Genomic DNA, 17506 nt, shown 5'->3' with positions numbered 1-17506 from the left:
GGGACTCCATGGTTCTACTAGGGACTCCACGGTTCTACTGGGGACTCCATGGTTCTACTGGGGACTCCACGGTTCTACTGGGGACTCCACGGTTCTACTGGGGACTCCATGGTTCTACTGGGGACTCCACGGTTCTACTGGGGACTCCACGGTTCTACTGGGGCAGGACACCCTAGGTCGGAGGTCGATGATCGACTTTGTTGTCGTGTCATCTGACCTCTGACCTCGTGTTCTGGACACTCGGGTGAAGAGAGGACGGAGCTGTGGACCGACGCCCCCTGCTGGAGGAACCTGGACAGACCCGGCAGGACCAGACCTGCTGGAGGGTCTGCTGGGACCGTCTGGAACCCTCTGTCAGCAGGGTTTTCAACTCCCACCTCCTCCATGTCCTCCATGTCCTCCATGTCCTCCTCCGTGTCCTCCGTGTCCTCCGTGTCCTCCATGTCCTCCATGTCCTCCGTGTCCTCCATGTCCTCCGTGTCCTCCGTGTCCTCCTCCGTGTCCTCCGTGTCCTCCGTGTCCTCCTCCGTGTCCTCCTCCGTGTCCTCCGTGTCCTCCGTGTCCTCCTCCGTGTCCTCCGTGTCCTCCATGTCCTCCTCCGTGTCCTCCGTGTCCTCCGTGTCCTCCTCCGTGTCCTCCGTGTCCTCCTCCGTGTCCTCCGTGTCCTCCGTGTCCTCCGTGTCCTCCGTGTCCTCCTCCTCGGAGCTCTGGTCTCCAGACCCCGGCGATGGAGACAGGAAGTGAGGACGGCCGTCCAGCTGAAGAAGGAGTCCTGGAGAGTCCTGGAGAGTCCTGGAGAGTCCTGGAGAGTCCTGGAGAGTCCTGGTGGCTCATGGGAGTCCAGGAGCAGCTGAGGACCCGGCAGGACCAGAGGACTGCAGCCCGAGTGGCTCTGGAGGGTCTGGAGGAGTCCAGGAGGCCTTGGAGGAGGACTACCGGTCGGCCTCGGAGACATTCTGGCAAACCGTCCGGCGCCTCAGGAGGGACAGCAGGTCCAGAACCCTGTCCCCAGTGGAGGAGGAGCTGCTGTCCTCCATGGGGACATCAGAGGACGGTGGAAGGAAGACATCCAGGACCTCCTCAGTCCCGTCCCCACGTCTTCCTGGAGGAAGCAGAGACTGAGGTCCCAGAGGAGGACTGAGGTCTCAGAGGAGGACTGAGGTCTCAGAGGAGGACTGAGGTCTCAGAGGAGGACTGAGGTCTCAGAGGAGGACTGAGGTCCCAGAGGAGGACTGAGGTCTCAGAGGTGGACTGAGGTCTCAGAGGAGGACTGAGGTCTCAGAGGAGGACTGAGGTCTCAGAGGAGGACTGAGGTCGGACTGAGGTCTCAGAGGAGGACTGAGGTCTCAGAGGAGGACTGAGGTCTCAGAGGAGGACTGAGGTCTCAGAGGTGGACTGAGGTCTCAGAGGAGGACTGAGGTCTCAGAGGAGGACTGAGGTCTCAGAGGTGGACTCGTCCATCAGCGAGGTGGTTGGTCAGCTCCTGGGTCTCAAGGCTCTGGGGGGGACGAGGTTCTCCCTGAGTCCCCTCAGTCTCTGGATGTTCTGGACCGTCTTGTTGACTCGTCTCTGCTACATGGCGTGGCGGTCGGGGACAGAACCTCTGGACTGGCAGACCGGGGTGGTGGTCCCTGTTTAAAAAGGGGGACCGGAGGGTGTGCTCCAACTCTAGGGGGTCAGACTCCTCAGCCTCCCCGGGAAAGTCTAGTCCAGGTCCTGGAGAGGAGGATCCGACCGACAGTCGAACTCCAGATCCAGGAGGAACAATGTGGTTTTCGTCCTGGTCGTGGAACCCCGGACCAGCTCTAGACCCTCCATAGGGGCTCGAGGGTTCGTGGGAGTTTGTCCAACCAGTCCACATGGGTTCTGTGGACCTGGAGAAGGTGTTGGACCGCGTCCCTCCTGCTGTCTTCACTGTCTTGTGGGGGGTCTCCGGGAATACGGAGTCCGGGGCCCCTTGCTAAGGGCCGTCTGGTCTCTGCAGGACCGGAGCAGGACTCTGGTCCACATTGCCGGCAGTAAGTCGGACCTGGTCCTGGTTCATGTTGGACTCCAGCAGGGCTGAACTTTGGACCGGTTCTGTTCAGAACCTTTATGGACAGAAGTTCTAGGAGCAGCCAGGAGCCAGAGGGGGTCTGGTTCAGGGACCAGGGGCCGGAGGGGGGTCTGGTTCAGGGACCATCGGCTGGAGGGGTGTCTTTTTCAGGGACCAGGAGCCAGAGGGGGTCCGGTTCAGGGATCAGGAGCCAGAGGGGGTCTGGTTCAGGGACCAGGAGCCGGAGGGGGGTCTGGTTCAGGGACCAGGAGCCGGAGGGGGGTCTGGTTCAGGGACCAGGAGCCGGAGGGGGGTCTGGTTCAGGGACCAGGAGCCGGAGGGGGGTCTGGTTCAGGGACCAGGAGCCAGAGGGGGTCTGGTTCAGGGACCACAGGATTCCATCCCTGCTCTTTGCAGATGATGTCGTCCTGTTGGCTCCATGGAACCTGGACCATCATGCACTGGGGCGGTTTGCAGCCGAGTGTGAAGCGACAGGGATGAGGATCAGAACCTCCAGATCCTCGACCATGGTCCCGGACCAGAAGAAGGTGGTCTGTCCTCTCCAGGTCAGGTTTCAGTACCTGGGGTCCTGTCCTCGGTGGGGCCGGGTGGAGGAGAGCCGGCGGCGGCTGCAGGGTCAGTCGGTTCGGTCCGTCGTGGTGAAGAAGGAGCCGAAAGGAGAAGCTCTGGACTCACCGGCAGTCTGCGTCCCCCCTCTGGTCCTGAGTCTGGGTCAGAACCCAGGACCAGATCCGGATACAAGCGGCCGAAATGAGCTTCCTCCGTAGGGGGGCTGGACTCCCTTAGAGACAGGGGGAGGAGCTACATCACCAGGGAGGAGCTACGTCACCAGGGGGAGGAGCTACGTCACCAGGGAGGAGCTACGTCACCAGGGGGAGGAGCTACGTCACCAGGGGGAGGAGCTACGTCACCAGGGGGAGGAGCTACGTCACCAGGGGGAGGAGCTACATCACCAGGGAGGAGCTACGTCAGCAGGGGGAGGAGCTACGTCACCAGGGAGGAGCTACGTCACCAGGGGGAGGAGCTACGTCACCAGGGAGGAGCTACGTCACCAGGGGGAGGAGCTACGTCACCAGGGGGAGGAGCTACGTCACCAGGGAGGAGCTACGTCACCAGGGGGAGGAGCTACGTCACCAGGGGGAGGAGCTACGTCACCAGGGGGAGGAGCTGGGAGTAGAGCTGCTGCTCCTCCACATGGAGAGGAGCAGTGAGGAGACGGAGCCTCCTGGAGCCTCCCTGAGGACGGGTTCTGGACATGTCCCACCAGGAGGAGGACCCGGGGAGACCCAGGACACTCTGGAGGGACTATGTCTCTGGGCTGGACTGGGAACGCCTCGGGATCCTCTAGGAAGAACTGGAGGTCTGGGGACAGGAGGTCTGGGGACAGGAGGTCTGGGGACAGGAGGTCTGGGGACCAGGGAGTCTGGGGACAGGAAGTCTGGGGACAGGAGGTCTGGGGACAGGAAGTCTGGGGACAGGAGGTCTGGGACAGGAAGTCTGGGGACAGGAAGTCTGGGGACAGGGAGTCTGGGGACAGGAGGTCTGGGGACAGGAAGTCTGGGGACAGGAGGTCTGGGGACAGGGAGTCTGGGGACAGGGAGTCTGTGGACAGGAGGTCTGGGGACAGGAAGTCTGGGGACAGGAGGTCTGGGGACCCCTGCTGGGACTGCTGTCCCTGTGATCCGGTCCCGGATCAGCGGTGGAGGACGGATGGACGTTTGGAGTTCCTTCACTCAGAGAGACGGAACGTTTTGGAGAACACTGGTGTCCCTGCTGTCTTCTGTCCCTGGTCCCTAGTTCCTGGTTCTGGAGTCTTCTGTCAGAACCTGAAGGTCTGGGTTCCGTCCTCCAGCCAGTCCGACGGAACCGGTTCCGTCAGTCAGGGTTCTCGTCCGTCTCGCTGAAGTTCTAGAAGGCTTGGAGTGAAGATCCTGGAGCTCCCGTTCCGGGTCCGGAGGTTGCGGCGGGTTCCTGGGTTCTCAGGTTCTGGGTTCTCAGGTTCTGGTTTCCTGGGTTCTCAGGTTCTGGGTTCTCAGGTTCTGGGTTCTGGGTTCTCAGGTTCTGGGTTCTCAGGTTCTGGTTTCCTGGGTTCTCAGGTTCTGGGTTTTCAGGTTCTGGGTTCTGGGTTCTCAGGTTCTGGGTTCTGGGTTCTCAGGTTCTGGGTTCTCAGGTTCTGGTTTCCTGGATTCTCAGGTTCTGGGTTCTCAGGTTCTGGTTTCCTGGGTTCTCAGGTTCTGGGTTCTCAGGTTCTGGTTTCCTGGGTTCTCAGGTTCTGGGTTCTCAGGTTCTGGTTTCCTGGGTTCTCAGGCTCTGGGTTCTCAGGTTCTGGTTTCCTGGGTTCTCAGAATCTGGGTTCTCAGGTTCTGGTTTCCTGGGTTTTCAGGTTCTGGTTTCCTGGGTTCTCAGGTTCTGGTTTCCTGGGTTCTCAGGTCCTGGGTTCTGGGTTCTCAGGCTCTGGGGTCTCAGGCTCTGGGTTCTCAGGTTCTGGTTTCCTGGGTTCTCAGGTCCTGGGTTCTGGGTTCTCAGGCTCTGGGTTCTCAGGCTCTGGGTTCTGGGTTCTGGGTTCTCAGGTTCTGGGTTCTCAGATTCTGGTTTCCTGGGTTCTCAGGTCCTGGGTTCTGGGTTCTCAGGCTCTGGGTTCTCAGGCTCTGGGTTCTCAGGTTCTGGGTTCTGGGTTCTCAGGCTCTGGGTTCTCAGGCTCTGGGTTCTCAGGTTCTGGGTTCTGGGTTCTCAGGTTCTGGGTTCTCAGGCTCTGGGTTCTCAGGCTCTGGGTTCTCAGGTTCTGGGTTCTGGGTTCTGGGTTCTCAGGTTCTGGGTTCTCAGATTCTGGTTTCCTGGGTTCTCAGGTCCTGGGTTCTGGGTTCTCAGGCTCTGGGTTCTCAGGCTCTGGGTTCTCAGGTTCTGGGTTCTGGGTTCTCAGGCTCTGGGTTCTCAGGCTCTGGGTTCTCAGGTTCTGGGTTCTGGGTTCTCAGGTTCTGGGTTCTCAGGCTCTGGGTTCTCAGGCTCTGGGTTCTCAGGTTCTGGGTTCTGGGTTCTGGGTTCTGGGTTCTCAGGCTCTGGGGTCTCAGGTTTTGGGTTCTCAGGCTCTGGGTTCTCAGGTTCTGGGGTCTCAGGCTCTGGGTTCTCAGGCTCTGGGGTCTCAGGCTCTGGGTTCTGGGTTCTGGGTTCTGGGTTCTCAGGTTCTGGTTCCCTGGGTTCTCAGGCTCTGGGTTCTCAGGCTCTGGGTTCTCAGGCTCTGGGGTCTCAGGTTCTGGGGTCTCAGGCTCTGGGTTCTGGGTTCTCAGGCTCTGGGGTCTCAGGTTCTGGGTTCTGAGGTCTCAGGCTCTGGGGTCTCAGGTTCTGGGTTCTCAGGCTCTGGGGTCTCAGGTTCTGGGTTCTCAGGCTCTGGGGTCTCAGGTTCTGGGTTCTCAGGCTTTGGGGTCTCAGGTTCTGGGTTCTCAGGCTCTGGGGTCTCAGGCTCTGGGTTCTCAGGTTCTGGTTCCCTGGGTTCTCAGGCTCTGGGTTCTCAGGCTCTGGGTTCTGGGGTCTCAGGCTCTGGGTTCTGGGGTCTCAGGCTCTGGGTTCTGGGGTCTCAGGCTCTGGGTTCTGGGGTCTCAGGCTCTGGGGTCTCAGGTTCTGGGTTCTGAGGTCTCAGGCTCTGGGGTCTCAGGTTCTGGGTTCTCAGGCTCTGGGGTCTCAGGTTCTGGGTTCTCAGGCTCTGGGGTCTCAGGTTCTGGGGTCTCAGGCTCTGGGTTCTGGGGTCTCAGGCTCTGGGTTCTGGGGTCTCAGGCTCTGGGGTCTCAGGCTCTGGGGTCTCAGGCTCTGGGTTCTGGGGTCTCAGGCTCTGGGTTCTGGGGTCTCAGGCTCTGGGTTCTGGGGTCTCAGGCTCTGGGTTCTGGGTTCTCAGGCTCTGGGGTCTCAGGCTCTGGGTTCTCAGGCTCTGGGTTCTCAGGTTCTGGGTTCTGGGTTCTGGGTTCTCAGGTTCTGGGTTCTCAGGTTCTGGGTTCTCAGGCTCTGGGTTCTCAGGCTCTGGGTTCTCAGGTTCTGGGTTCTGGGTTCTGGGTTCTCAGGTTCTGGGTTCTCAGATTCTGGTTTCCTGGGTTCTCAGGTCCTGGGTTCTGGGTTCTCAGGCTCTGGGTTCTCAGGCTCTGGGTTCTCAGGTTCTGGGTTCTGGGTTCTCAGGTTCTGGGTTCTCAGGCTCTGGGTTCTCAGGCTCTGGGTTCTCAGGTTCTGGGTTCTGGGTTCTGGGTTCTGGGTTCTCAGGCTCTGGGGTCTCAGGTTTTGGGTTCTCAGGCTCTGGGTTCTCAGGTTCTGGGTTCTCAGGCTCTGGGGTCTCAGGCTCTGGGTTCTCAGGCTCTGGGGTCTCAGGCTCTGGGTTCTGGGTTCTGGGTTCTGGGTTCTCAGGTTCTGGTTCCCTGGGTTCTCAGGCTCTGGGTTCTCAGGCTCTGGGGTCTCAGGTTCTGGGGTCTCAGGCTCTGGGTTCTCAGGCTCTGGGGTCTCAGGTTCTGGGGTCTCAGGCTCTGGGTTCTGGGTTCTCAGGCTCTGGGGTCTCAGGTTCTGGGTTCTGAGGTCTCAGGCTCTGGGGTCTCAGGTTCTGGGTTCTCAGGCTCTGGGGTCTCAGGTTCTGGGTTCTCAGGCTCTGGGGTCTCAGGTTCTGGGTTCTCAGGCTTTGGGGTCTCAGGTTCTGGGTTCTCAGGCTCTGGGGTCTCAGGCTCTGGGTTCTCAGGTTCTGGTTCCCTGGGTTCTCAGGCTCTGGGTTCTCAGGCTCTGGGTTCTGGGGTCTCAGGCTCTGGGTTCTGGGGTCTCAGGCTCTGGGTTCTCAGGTTCTGGTTCCCTGGGTTCTCAGGCTCTGGGTTCTCAGGCTCTGGGTTCTGGGGTCTCAGGCTCTGGGTTCTGGGGTCTCAGGCTCTGGGTTCTGGGGTCTCAGGCTCTGGGTTCTGGGGTCTCAGGCTCTGGGGTCTCAGGTTCTGGGTTCTGAGGTCTCAGGCTCTGGGGTCTCAGGTTCTGGGTTCTCAGGCTCTGGGGTCTCAGGTTCTGGGTTCTCAGGCTCTGGGGTCTCAGGTTCTGGGGTCTCAGGCTCTGGGTTCTGGGGTGTCAGGCTCTGGGTTCTGGGGTCTCAGGCTCTGGGGTCTCAGGCTCTGGGGTCTCAGGCTCTGGGTTCTGGGGTCTCAGGCTCTGGGTTCTGGGTTCTCAGGCTCTGGGGTCTCAGGCTCTGGGTTCTGGGTTCTCAGGCTCTGGGGTCTCAGGCTCTGGGTTCTGGGGTCTCAGGCTCTGGGGTCTCAGGTTCTGGGGTCTCAGGTTCTGGGTTCTGGGGTCTCAGGCTCTGGGTTCTGGGTTCTCAGGCTCTGGGGTCTCAGGTTCTGGGGTCTCAGGCTCTGGGTTCTGGGGTCTCAGGCTCTGGGTTCTGGGGTCTCAGGTTCTGGGTTCTGGGGTCTCAGGCTCTGGGTTCTGGGTTCTCAGGCTCTGGGGTCTCAGGCTCTGGGTTCTGGGTTCTCAGGCTCTGGGGTCTCAGGCTCTGGGTTCTGGGGTCTCAGGCTCTGGGGTCTCAGGTTCTGGGGTCTCAGGTTCTGGGTTCTGGGGTCTCAGGCTCTGGGTTCTGGGTTCTCAGGCTCTGGGGTCTCAGGTTCTGGGGTCTCAGGCTCTGGGTTCTGGGTTCTCAGGCTCTGGGGTCTCAGGTTCTGGGGTCTCAGGTTCTGGGTTCTGGGGTCTCAGGCTCTGGGTTCTGGGGTCTCAGGCTCTGGGTTCTCAGGTTCTGGGTTCTCAGGTTCTGGTTCCCTGGGTTCTCAGGCTCTGGGGTCTCAGGTTCTGGGTTCTGGTTCTCCTCAGGCACACCAAGCCCCTGACGTTCTCGGACTGCGTGGGCGATGAGCTGCCGCTGGGCTGGGAGGAGGTCCTGCACCCGGACCTGGGGTCCTACTACGTGGACCACAACTCCAGTGAGTCCTGCTGCCCCGGGGGTCCAGGGGGGCCGGTCCTGACTGCCGTCCCCCCTGACCCCGCTGTCCCTCTGTCCCCCCCGTCCCCCCCCCGTCCCCCCAGAGAGCACCCAGCTGGAGGACCCCCGGGTCCGGTTCCAGCAGGACCAGCAGGCCATGCTGCGGGACTACCTGCGGGCTGCCCGGGACGCGCTGGAGGCCCGGCAGGAGGTGGTCCGGGTCAAGGAGCAGCGGCTGGACCTGGCCCAGCAGGACTACCGGGACCTGGACCGGGCCTGGAGGGCCCGCGCCGCCTCCCACACCAGCCGTGAGTCCAGGACCAGACCCGGACCAGGACCGGACCCGGACCAGACCAGGACCAGACCCGGACCCGGACCAGGACCAGACCAGGACCAGACCAGAACCAGACCCGGACCAGGACCGGACCAGGACCAGACCAGGACCAGAACCAGACCCGTACCAGGACCAGACCAGGACCAGACCAGAACCAGACCCGGACCAGGACCGGACCAGGACCAGACCAGGACCAGACCCGGACCAGGACCAGACCCGGACTAGGAGCAGACCAGGAGCAGACCAGGACCAGACCCGGACCAGGACCAGAACCAGACCCGGACCAGGACCAGACCAGGACCAGGACCAGACCAGGACCAGACCCGGACCAGAGCCAGACCCGGACTAGGAGCAGACCAGGAGCAGACCAGGACCAGACCCGGACCAGGACCAGACCAGGACCAGACCCGGACCAGGACCAGACCCGGACCAGGACCAGACCCGGACCAGAACCAGACCCGGACTAGGAGCAGACCAGGAGCAGATCAGGACCAGACCCGGACCAGGACCAGACCCGGACCAGAGCCAGACCCGGACTAGGAGCAGACCAGGAGCAGACCAGGACCAGACCCGGACCAGGACCAGACCAGGACCAGACCCGGACCAGAACCAGACCCGGACCAGGACCAGACCAGGACCAGAACCAGACCCGGACCAGGACCAGACCAGGACCAGAACCAGACCCGGACTAGGACCAGACCCGGACCAGACCAGGACCAGAACCAGACCCGGACCAGGACCAGACCCGGACCAGAGCCAGACCCGGACTAGGACCAGACCAGGACCAGACCAGGACCAGACCCGGACCAGGACCAGACCCGGACCAGAACCAGACCCGGACCAGGACCAGACCCGGACCAGACCCGGACCAGGACCAGACCCGGACCAGAACCAGACCAGGACCAGACCCGGACCAGACCCGGACCAGAACCAGACCCAGGCCAGAACCAGACCTGTACCAGAACCAGACCTGTACCAGAACCAGACCCGGACTAGAGCCAGACCCGGACTAGGACCAGACCCGGACCAGGACCAGAACCAGATCTGGACGAGAACCAGACCTGGACCAGAACCAGAGCCAGACCCAGACAAGACTAGACCCTGAGTTCAGACCCGGAACAGGATCTGGACTGTCAGACCTGGACCAGGGTTCCCCAGAGAACCGGCTGAGGCCCAGATTCAGATGAAGACCCTGACCCTGGACAAGTTCTTTCAGGGTGCCCCCCAGCCGGGTCCCTGGCAGCCCGTCCCGGTCTGGACCAGACGCTCCTGGCAGCCCGTCCCGTCCCGGTCTGGACCAGACGCTCCTTCGCTTCAGTCGCTTCGTCTTTTCTGCTCTTCGTCGTTTTCGTTCAGTTTTAGTCATAAAAAAGTTTTTAACCCGAAACCGAGGAAAAGAGGAAGGAAGCTGAACCAGACCAGCAGGGCCAGATGGACTGGACCAGTTCATAGACTGGACCAGTTCATTAGACTGGACCAGTTCATTAGACTGGATCAGTTCTTCAGACTGGACCAGTTCATGACATGAGCCCTGCAGACTGATGAGAGGATGAACAGAGGACTGATATAAAGGCTGAGATCTTCTATTAAAACGGCTCTGGTCTGGTTCTGGTCTGGTTCTGGTCCTGGTTCTGGTCCTGGTCTGAACTGGTCGGAGTAACGCCCTTTATTCTTTTGGAGGAGCATAAAACCAATATTCAGACAGTTATTAGGAAACTACGACCATTAAAACAACTGAAATAAAGAGCAGGAACTCCTGGGGTGCTTGATGGTCTGAAACAGCTGGAAGTCTCAAGACTGAAACTGAAATGACAAACAGAACTGGTGTTTCACAAACTTCAGTGTTCCTTACCTGAATTTTCTCTCTGCAAATTTTAAACAAAAGTGAAAATACTGTACATTTCTTCAAAGTAAGACAACACCTGAATTATTTTTAAAAAAGAAAAAGTAAAAATTTATGAGGTACTTGGAGAAAAAGAAATCACTCCTCAAAGGTGGACTCCTGTTGCAGCTTGACAGTCAGACCCAACAGTCAGACTGGAGCCGGTCCTCCGTCTGCCACTAGGAGGCGTTCTGTTGTGTTTTCTGCTGGATTCTGATTAAAGTTCATCCATAAATCTGCGTCTGTTCCTCCCGCGAGCCCCGGTTCAGACGCTGCTCGGCGCCCTCTAGTGGCCGCTGCGGCGCAGGCTGCTCAGACAGGAAGCAGCTCGTGGTTTGCTGATATTTTCAGAGTAAAGCAGCCGATCCGCGTGAAGAAGCTGGAGAATCGCTCTGGTTTTAATTTATTTTGAAAGTCAAAATGCTGACATTTTCGTCTCGTCTCGTTAACGAAAACAGCAGATCCGTCTCGTCACGTTTCCGTCTTTAAAGAGATTTTTTTAGCTCGTCGCGTCTCGTTTAGTCACGGAAAAAAGGGGCGTTGACCAAATATTTTCGTCGCCGTCATCGTTAACGAGAACAACACTGGTCTGAGCTGAGACCACTTCCTGGCCCCAAACACACCTTTAGTGTCAGAACAGGAGCAGGCACCTGGTCTGAGCCGGTCTGAGCCGGTCTGAGCTGGTCTGAGCCGGTCTGAGCTGGTCTCTGAGCTGGTCTGGCCGGTCTGAGCCGGTCTGAGCCGGTCTGAGCCGGTCTGAGCCGGTCTGGCTGGTCTCTGAGCTGGTCTGAGCCGGTCTGAGCCAGTCTGAGCCGGTCTGGCTGGTCTCTGAGCTGGTCTGGCCGGTCTGAGCCGGTCTGAGCCGGTCTGAGCCGGTCTGAGCCGGTCTGGCTGGTCTCTGAGCTGGTCTGGCCGGTCTGAGCCGGTCTGAGCCAGTCTGAGCCGGTCTGGCTGGTCTCTGAGCTGGTCTGGCCGGTCTGAGCCGGTCTGAGCTGGTCTGGCTGGTCTCTGAGCTGGTCTGGCCGGTCTGAGCCGGTCTGAGCCGGTTTGGCCGGTCTGGCTGGTCTCTGAGCTGGTCTGGCCGGTCTGAGCCGGTCTGAGCCGGTCTGAGCCGGTCTGGCTGGTCTCTGAGCTGGTCTGGCCGGTCTGAGCCGGTCTGGCTGGTCTCTGAGCTGGTCTGGCCGGTCTGAGCCGGTCTGAGCCGGTCTGAGCCGGTCTGGCTGGTCTCTGAGCCTCCGGCTGCAGAGCAGTAACCCACGTTTCACTCAGAGAACGGAACCACTCTGAAACCTTCAGATCCTGAACCTGGAAAAACCTTGAGTTTGGGTAAAGATATGAAGGAGGCTGAATACCAGCGACAGCGACGCTGAACGCAGTTCAGAACTTTTTACTTGAATCATTTCATTGCAGTCACAGTTCACGGACAAAAGAAAAAAAGATAAAATCTGAAATAATCAGCAGTTTGCTTGAAAATGCTCAAAGTGTCTTCATGACCAACATAAAGTCTCAGCAAGAAAAACGACGAGCTCAGAATTCTAAGAGTGACAATTATTTTTACATGTCCGTGTTTCTTCAGTGCAATTTTGCAGTAAATAAAAAAAATAATTATAATAAATAATAATAATAATGACCACGAGTTAACAGATGTATGGGAAACGCTCAGAAGTGAAACATACAGCCCGCGACATGTGGACCGTTATTGTTTACAACCAGTTTTTCTGGGTTCAGCCCGGGTCCAGGAGGAACAGCTTCACTTCTTCTCTTTACTGAAAAAACGCTGCATCGCCTCAGTGAACGCGTCACCACGTCCTGCCGCGTTTTATCCCAACATGCAGAGAGGCTGCAGCCCTTCTTCTTCTGTGGTGTCTGTGGAAAATAAGGTTGAACATGGAAACAGCACACCTAGTGGCATGAAGTGCAAATGCAGTCATGGCGTCGTGCTATTGAATGCCGGATATTGACTGCATGTAAAGCGTCACGTTGATGCAGGCCGGTAGTCGTGGGGCCCCATCAGGTAGGTTCCAGACGTGTCATTGTAAATTATCCGGGGATTTCAAGCTGTGTCGCTGATACCCGCCGTCTGTCGGTGCCCTCCTACCAGCAACTAACCGCTGAGCACTCGGAAAGGGCCCCATGAGGGGGATTTTCGACACGTTGTCGTTGCAGCGTCTAGCGTAGCGCCTTTAATTTGTCATTGAAATTGACTGATGTCAGCCGTTCCTCGGGGCCCCCTTCAGCTCGGGGCCCTAGCCAGTAGCGGCGCCTCTGGCTGGAGAGAAGCAGCTGCTGCTCATTCCGCCTCCGATTTAAACAAACAAACAAACAAACAAACAAAAATCCTCGGCCGTGGATTTCACCACAAGAGGGCCCGTGAGTTTTCATAACCCACCAACCCTCTGTAAGTTACGCCTCTGCTCTGGTTATGCGGCTCCTGCCGTGGCCCCTGTAGGTCTCGGGCCCCTGGGCAATTGCCCAGTTGAACTAATGGTTAATCCGGCCTTGCTGAGGCCTGCTGGACTGGAGAGAAGACCTCTGTCTCTACGAAGAAACTAAAGTTAAAAGTTGAAATTCTGCCTGTTTTGTGTTTTGAAGCTTTTATGAACGACGTCAAAAAGACACAAACTTCCAATAAAGTTTTAGCAAACACAAAAAATACCATTATTAAAGCCGCAAGCGGCATTGGTCAGGACCTAGCCTCCCCGCCGGCCCACAACTGAGAAGTCCACCCACTAACATGTAGCGGTTAGCATCTCCCATCCACTAACATGTAGCGGTTAGCATCTCCCATCCACTACCATGTAGCTGTTAGCATCTCCCATCCACTACCATGTAGTTGTTAGCATCTCCCATCCACTAACATGGAGTTGTTAGCATCTCCCATCCACTAACATGGAGCTGTTAGCTTCTCCCATCCACTAACATGGAGCTGTTAGCATCTCTCATCCACTAACATGTAGCTGTTAGCATTTGACATCCACTAACATGTAGCGGTTAGCATCTCCCATCCACTAACATGTAGCTGTTAGCATCTCCCATCCACTACCATGTAGCTGTTAGCATCTCCCATCCACTACCATGTAGCTGTTAGCATCTCCCATCCACTAACATGGAGTTGTTAGCATCTCCCATCCACTAACATGTAGCTGTTAGCATCTCCCATCCACTAACATGGAGTTGTTAGCATCTCCCATCCACTAACATGGAGTTGTTAGCATCTCCCATCCACTAACATGTAGCTGTTAGCATCTCCCATCCACTAACATGTAGCTGTTAGCATCTCCCATCCACTACCATGTAGCTGTTAGCATCTCCCATCCACTAACATGGAGTTGTTAGCATCTCCCATCCACTAACATGTAGCTGTTAGCATCTCCCATCCACTAACATGGAGTTGTTAGCATCTCCCATCCACTAACATGGAGTTGTTAGCATCTCCCATCCACTAACATGTAGCTGTTAGCATCTCCCATCCACTAACATGTAGCTGTTAGCATCTCCCATCCACTAACATGGAGTTGTTAGCATCTCCCATCCACTAACATGGAGCTGTTAGCTTCTCCCATCTGCTTTAGGAGTCACTGAACGAAGGCACTGAGTGTCAGAGTTTGATTGACAGCTGCTGTCAGCTGTGTAACTGCACTGTAGTGTGTAGTGTGTAGTGTGTAGTGTGTAGTGTGTAGTGGCCCTCCGGCCGGAGGGCTCGGTCCCTAATAATAAAGAACATCAGTAGTTTTACTCTTCAGTTAAAGACCAACTCCAGTCTTTTGACACCTGGACCTTCTCCAGGTGAGTCGTGCTCTTATACTCACTCAGACGGACCTGCTGCAGCTCGGAGTCCAGAAGTTATTTAGATCCAACCGAATTAGTGGGGGCCACGGCAGGGGGGCTTCAGCGGGACATCATCTCTGCACAGTCGCTCATTTCGGCTGTATTTCTTCATCCATCGCCAGTGTTGTCATAAAGTCAGCTCGTCTGCCGTCTTCAGGTGGGTCAGCTGACAGTTTTCGCTAACTTAGCCACAATCACCGTACCCCCACACCGTACCCCCACACCGTACCCCCACACCGTACCCCCACAGGGGGTGTACCCCCACACCGTACCCCCACAGGGGGTGTACCCCCACACCGTACCCCCACACCGTACCCCCACAGGGGGTGTACCCGTACCCCCACAGGGGGTGTACCCCCACACCGTACCCCCACACCGTACCCCCACACCGTACCCCCACAGGGATTCTGAAAAATATTTATTGAGGTAAAAAGTTGCAGAGTTCTGCTTTCAGTGTTTGTTGTTTCTGTGGAGTCCACAGCAGTGCAGCAGTACCTCCTCCGGCCCAGCAGAGGGCGCAGTGTCGCTGTTAGCTGTACAGTGCAGTGTGAAGCAGCAGCAGCAGAATGTGTGACTGATGAAGCTGTTGTTCATCAGACAGAAGCTGTCCCCCCGTCTGGACCGGGACTCGTTCTGAGGACAGAGCACCAGCCGTTCTGGATCAGATCCTCCAGTTCCATGTTTCCCGTCGCGGCTCGCAGAAGGCTGCTCTGACCACGCGTAGCATCCGTGCTAACTGGCACCGCCGCGGCTCGGCGGGCTCACCGCGGCGCCCCCCCCTGGCCGGGGGGTGAAGGAGCGGCCTCGCCGTCTCCTGAGCTCCTCTGACTCCGGAGAAACGAAGTGTCCGCCGTCTGCGACCCTTCCTCCGAGACGCGTGGCGTAGACGCTGTCAGCGGCAGACGGGCCGTGGCTGCAGGGTCAGGGATGGAAACACACCTGACCTCTGACCCCTGTGTCTTCACGTATCCACCATCAGGCGGCGCCATCGCGCCTTCAGCCGTGTCGCCGGACGTTTAAAGCTCCAGGTTCTCTGCTGTCGCTGTTTTGGTGAATAAAAAAAACCATTTACGATAAATAAGCCAGCGACGCCCCGCCGGGCGGCCGGCCGGGCCTGAGGGCCCGGAGGGAACCCTGCTGGACCAGAACCCAACTTTGACTCTGTCTCTGTCTCTCAGTGTCTCTGACTCGTCCTCTGGTCTTGTCCTCAGTCAACTCCAGGTCTTCGTCCTCCAGCAAGTTTGACCCGGAGATCCTGAAAGCTGAGATTTCCACGGCCAGAAGCCGGGTGAGAACCAGAACCCTGCAGAACCCTGCAGAACCCTACTGAACCCTACAGAACCTTCAGAACCTTCATAACCCTACATAACTCTACAGAACCCTACAAAACCTTCAGAACCCTACAGAACCTTACAGAACCTTCAGAACCCCACAGAACCTCCAGAACCCTTCAGAACCAGGTTCATGCAGACAGAAACCCGGGTTAGAAGAGGAACCGGGTCTGAGTCAGGTTTTTAGAAACCGGGATGTGAGCATATTGGGGTTTGTGTCACATGACCGTGAATGCCCCGCCCCGACAGGCCCCACCTGGCCTGGCCCCGCCCCGACAGGCCCCGCCTGGCCCCGCCCCGACAGGCCCCGCCTGGCCCCGCCCCGACAGGCCCCGCCTGGCCCCGCCCCGACAGGCCCCGCCCGACAGGCCCCGCCCCGACAGGCCCCGCCTGGCCCCGCCCCGCCTGGCTGGCCTGTTTCGATGGAACCTGAACGGGCCTGGTGGTTCCTGTGGTTCTATCAGCAGCATTGAGAACCCATAGAACCGGATCAGCTGACTGAGGTTCGGTTCTGGTTCCTTTCAGGTCCACAAACTGAAGCGAGACCTGGCCTCCATGAAGCAGGACCTGCAGCACCGGGAAGAGGGACTCCAGACCCTAAAGGAGTGAGTCCACATCTGGACCTGGTCTCTGTCTCTGTCCTCCGCATCTGGACCTGACCTGCTTCCTGTTTCCTGCTTCCAGCTTCCTGTTTCCAGCTTCCTGTTTCTGGTTTCCTGCTTCCTGCTTCTAGCTTCCTGTTTCCAGCTTCCTGTTTCCTGCTTCCTGTTTTCAGCTTCCTATTTCCTGTTTCCTGCTTCCTGTTTCACGTCCCTGCGTTTGAGGGAACTCTTGCGCAGAACCAGTAATGCGTTGGTTCCGCTCCGCTGTCAGCTGCTGTGTGTCTGAGACTCGGAGCGGATCCTGGACCGCTGCAGACCACCTGGATCCGGTCCCGGTGAGGCGGATCCTCTCTGTGTTTATCTGACCCAGTTACGATCCGGTCCGCCTCCAGTCCGACGATCCGGGCCGTGGAACCTGAACACCGCGAAGCCTTGAGACAGGAGGAACACGGGGACGGTCCACCAGAGGACCGCGAAGACCCGGACCCGGCGTGATCCTGGAACAGTCCCCGGGGGACGGGGGCGACGAGAGTCTGAACGAGAAGCATTTGATCTGAACTCAGAACCTTCCCGCGCCCCCTGCTGACGGTTCTGTGGTTCTGCAGGATCGACCGGAAGGCGTCCGGCCGGCCGTCCGGCTTCAGGCCCCAGGAGACCGAGGCGGTCCTGACGGAGCTGCGGACCCTCCGGGACGCCGTCCGGGCCGGGGAGCGGGAGAAGACCCGGCTGCTGCAGGTGGGGGGGGGGGAGAAGACCCTGTGGGGGGGGGGGGAGACCCTGCTGCTGCAGGTGGGGGGGGGGGAGAAGACCCTGGGGGGGGGGGGAGACCCTGCTGCTGCAGGTGGGGGGGGGAGAGAAGACCCTGGGGGGGGGGGGGGACCCGGCTGCTGCAGGTGGGGGGGGGAGAGAAGACCCTGGGGGGGGGGGGGGAGACCCTGCTGCTGCAGGTGGGGGGGGGGAAGAGACCCGGGGGGGGGGGGAGAAGACTCTGGGGGGGGGGGGCTGCTGCAGGTAGAGGGGGGGGGGGGGCGGAGAGACCCGGCGGGTAAAGAGATCCTGGGGAGGGGGCAGAGAACCGGCTGCTGCTGCAGGTAGGGGGGGAGAGACCCGGGGGGGGGGGGGGGGGGGGGGGGGGGGGGGGGCTGCTGCAGGTGGGGGGGGGGGGGGAGATCCTGGGGGGGGGGACCCTGGAGGGCAGCTCGGTTGGTAGAGCAGGTCGTCTTATAACCAGATGGTTGGCGGTTCGATCCCCGCTCCTGCAGGCGTAAAACTGTCGTTGTGTCCTTGGGCAAGACGCTTCACCCACCTTGCCTAGTATGAAAGTTGTGAGAGTGAACGGTTGGTGGTGGGAGGGGCCGCTTCCGTCAGTCTGCCCCCCCCAGGACAGCTGTGGCTACAGCAGCAGCTCAGCTCCACCCAGTGAGCAGAGAATGAAGAATGCAGCGTGAAGCCTGAGTGTCCAGAGAAGTGCTGTATGAAACCACTGCTTTGTTAGAGACCGAGCCCCCCGGGCCACCGTGCCCGGGGGGCTCGGTGGCCCGGGGGGGCTCGGTGGCCCG

General features: G+C 58.9%; 1 protein-coding gene across 1 annotated transcript in view; it reads left to right on the top strand.

Moving 5' to 3' along the window:
* wwc1 (WW and C2 domain containing 1) overlaps positions 1–17506 on the top strand; it is a 46583-nt gene that overhangs the window by 2696 nt on the left and 26381 nt on the right. Inside the window, exons 2-6 of the mRNA XM_030086611.1 lie at positions 7862–7971; positions 8075–8278; positions 15226–15302; positions 15871–15950; positions 16553–16682. Of these exons, the coding sequence (XP_029942471.1) occupies positions 7862–7971; positions 8075–8278; positions 15226–15302; positions 15871–15950; positions 16553–16682 (601 nt within the window). The remainder of the gene's footprint in view (positions 1–7861; positions 7972–8074; positions 8279–15225; positions 15303–15870; positions 15951–16552; positions 16683–17506) is intronic.

The sequence above is a fragment of the Salarias fasciatus genome, unplaced genomic scaffold, assembly GCF_902148845.1.
Source record: "Salarias fasciatus unplaced genomic scaffold, fSalaFa1.1, whole genome shotgun sequence".
Classification (NCBI taxonomy): domain Eukaryota; kingdom Metazoa; phylum Chordata; class Actinopteri; order Blenniiformes; family Blenniidae; genus Salarias; species Salarias fasciatus.
The sequence above is the reverse complement of the archived record's forward strand: the minus strand, read 5'-3'. Positions and strand labels throughout refer to the sequence as shown.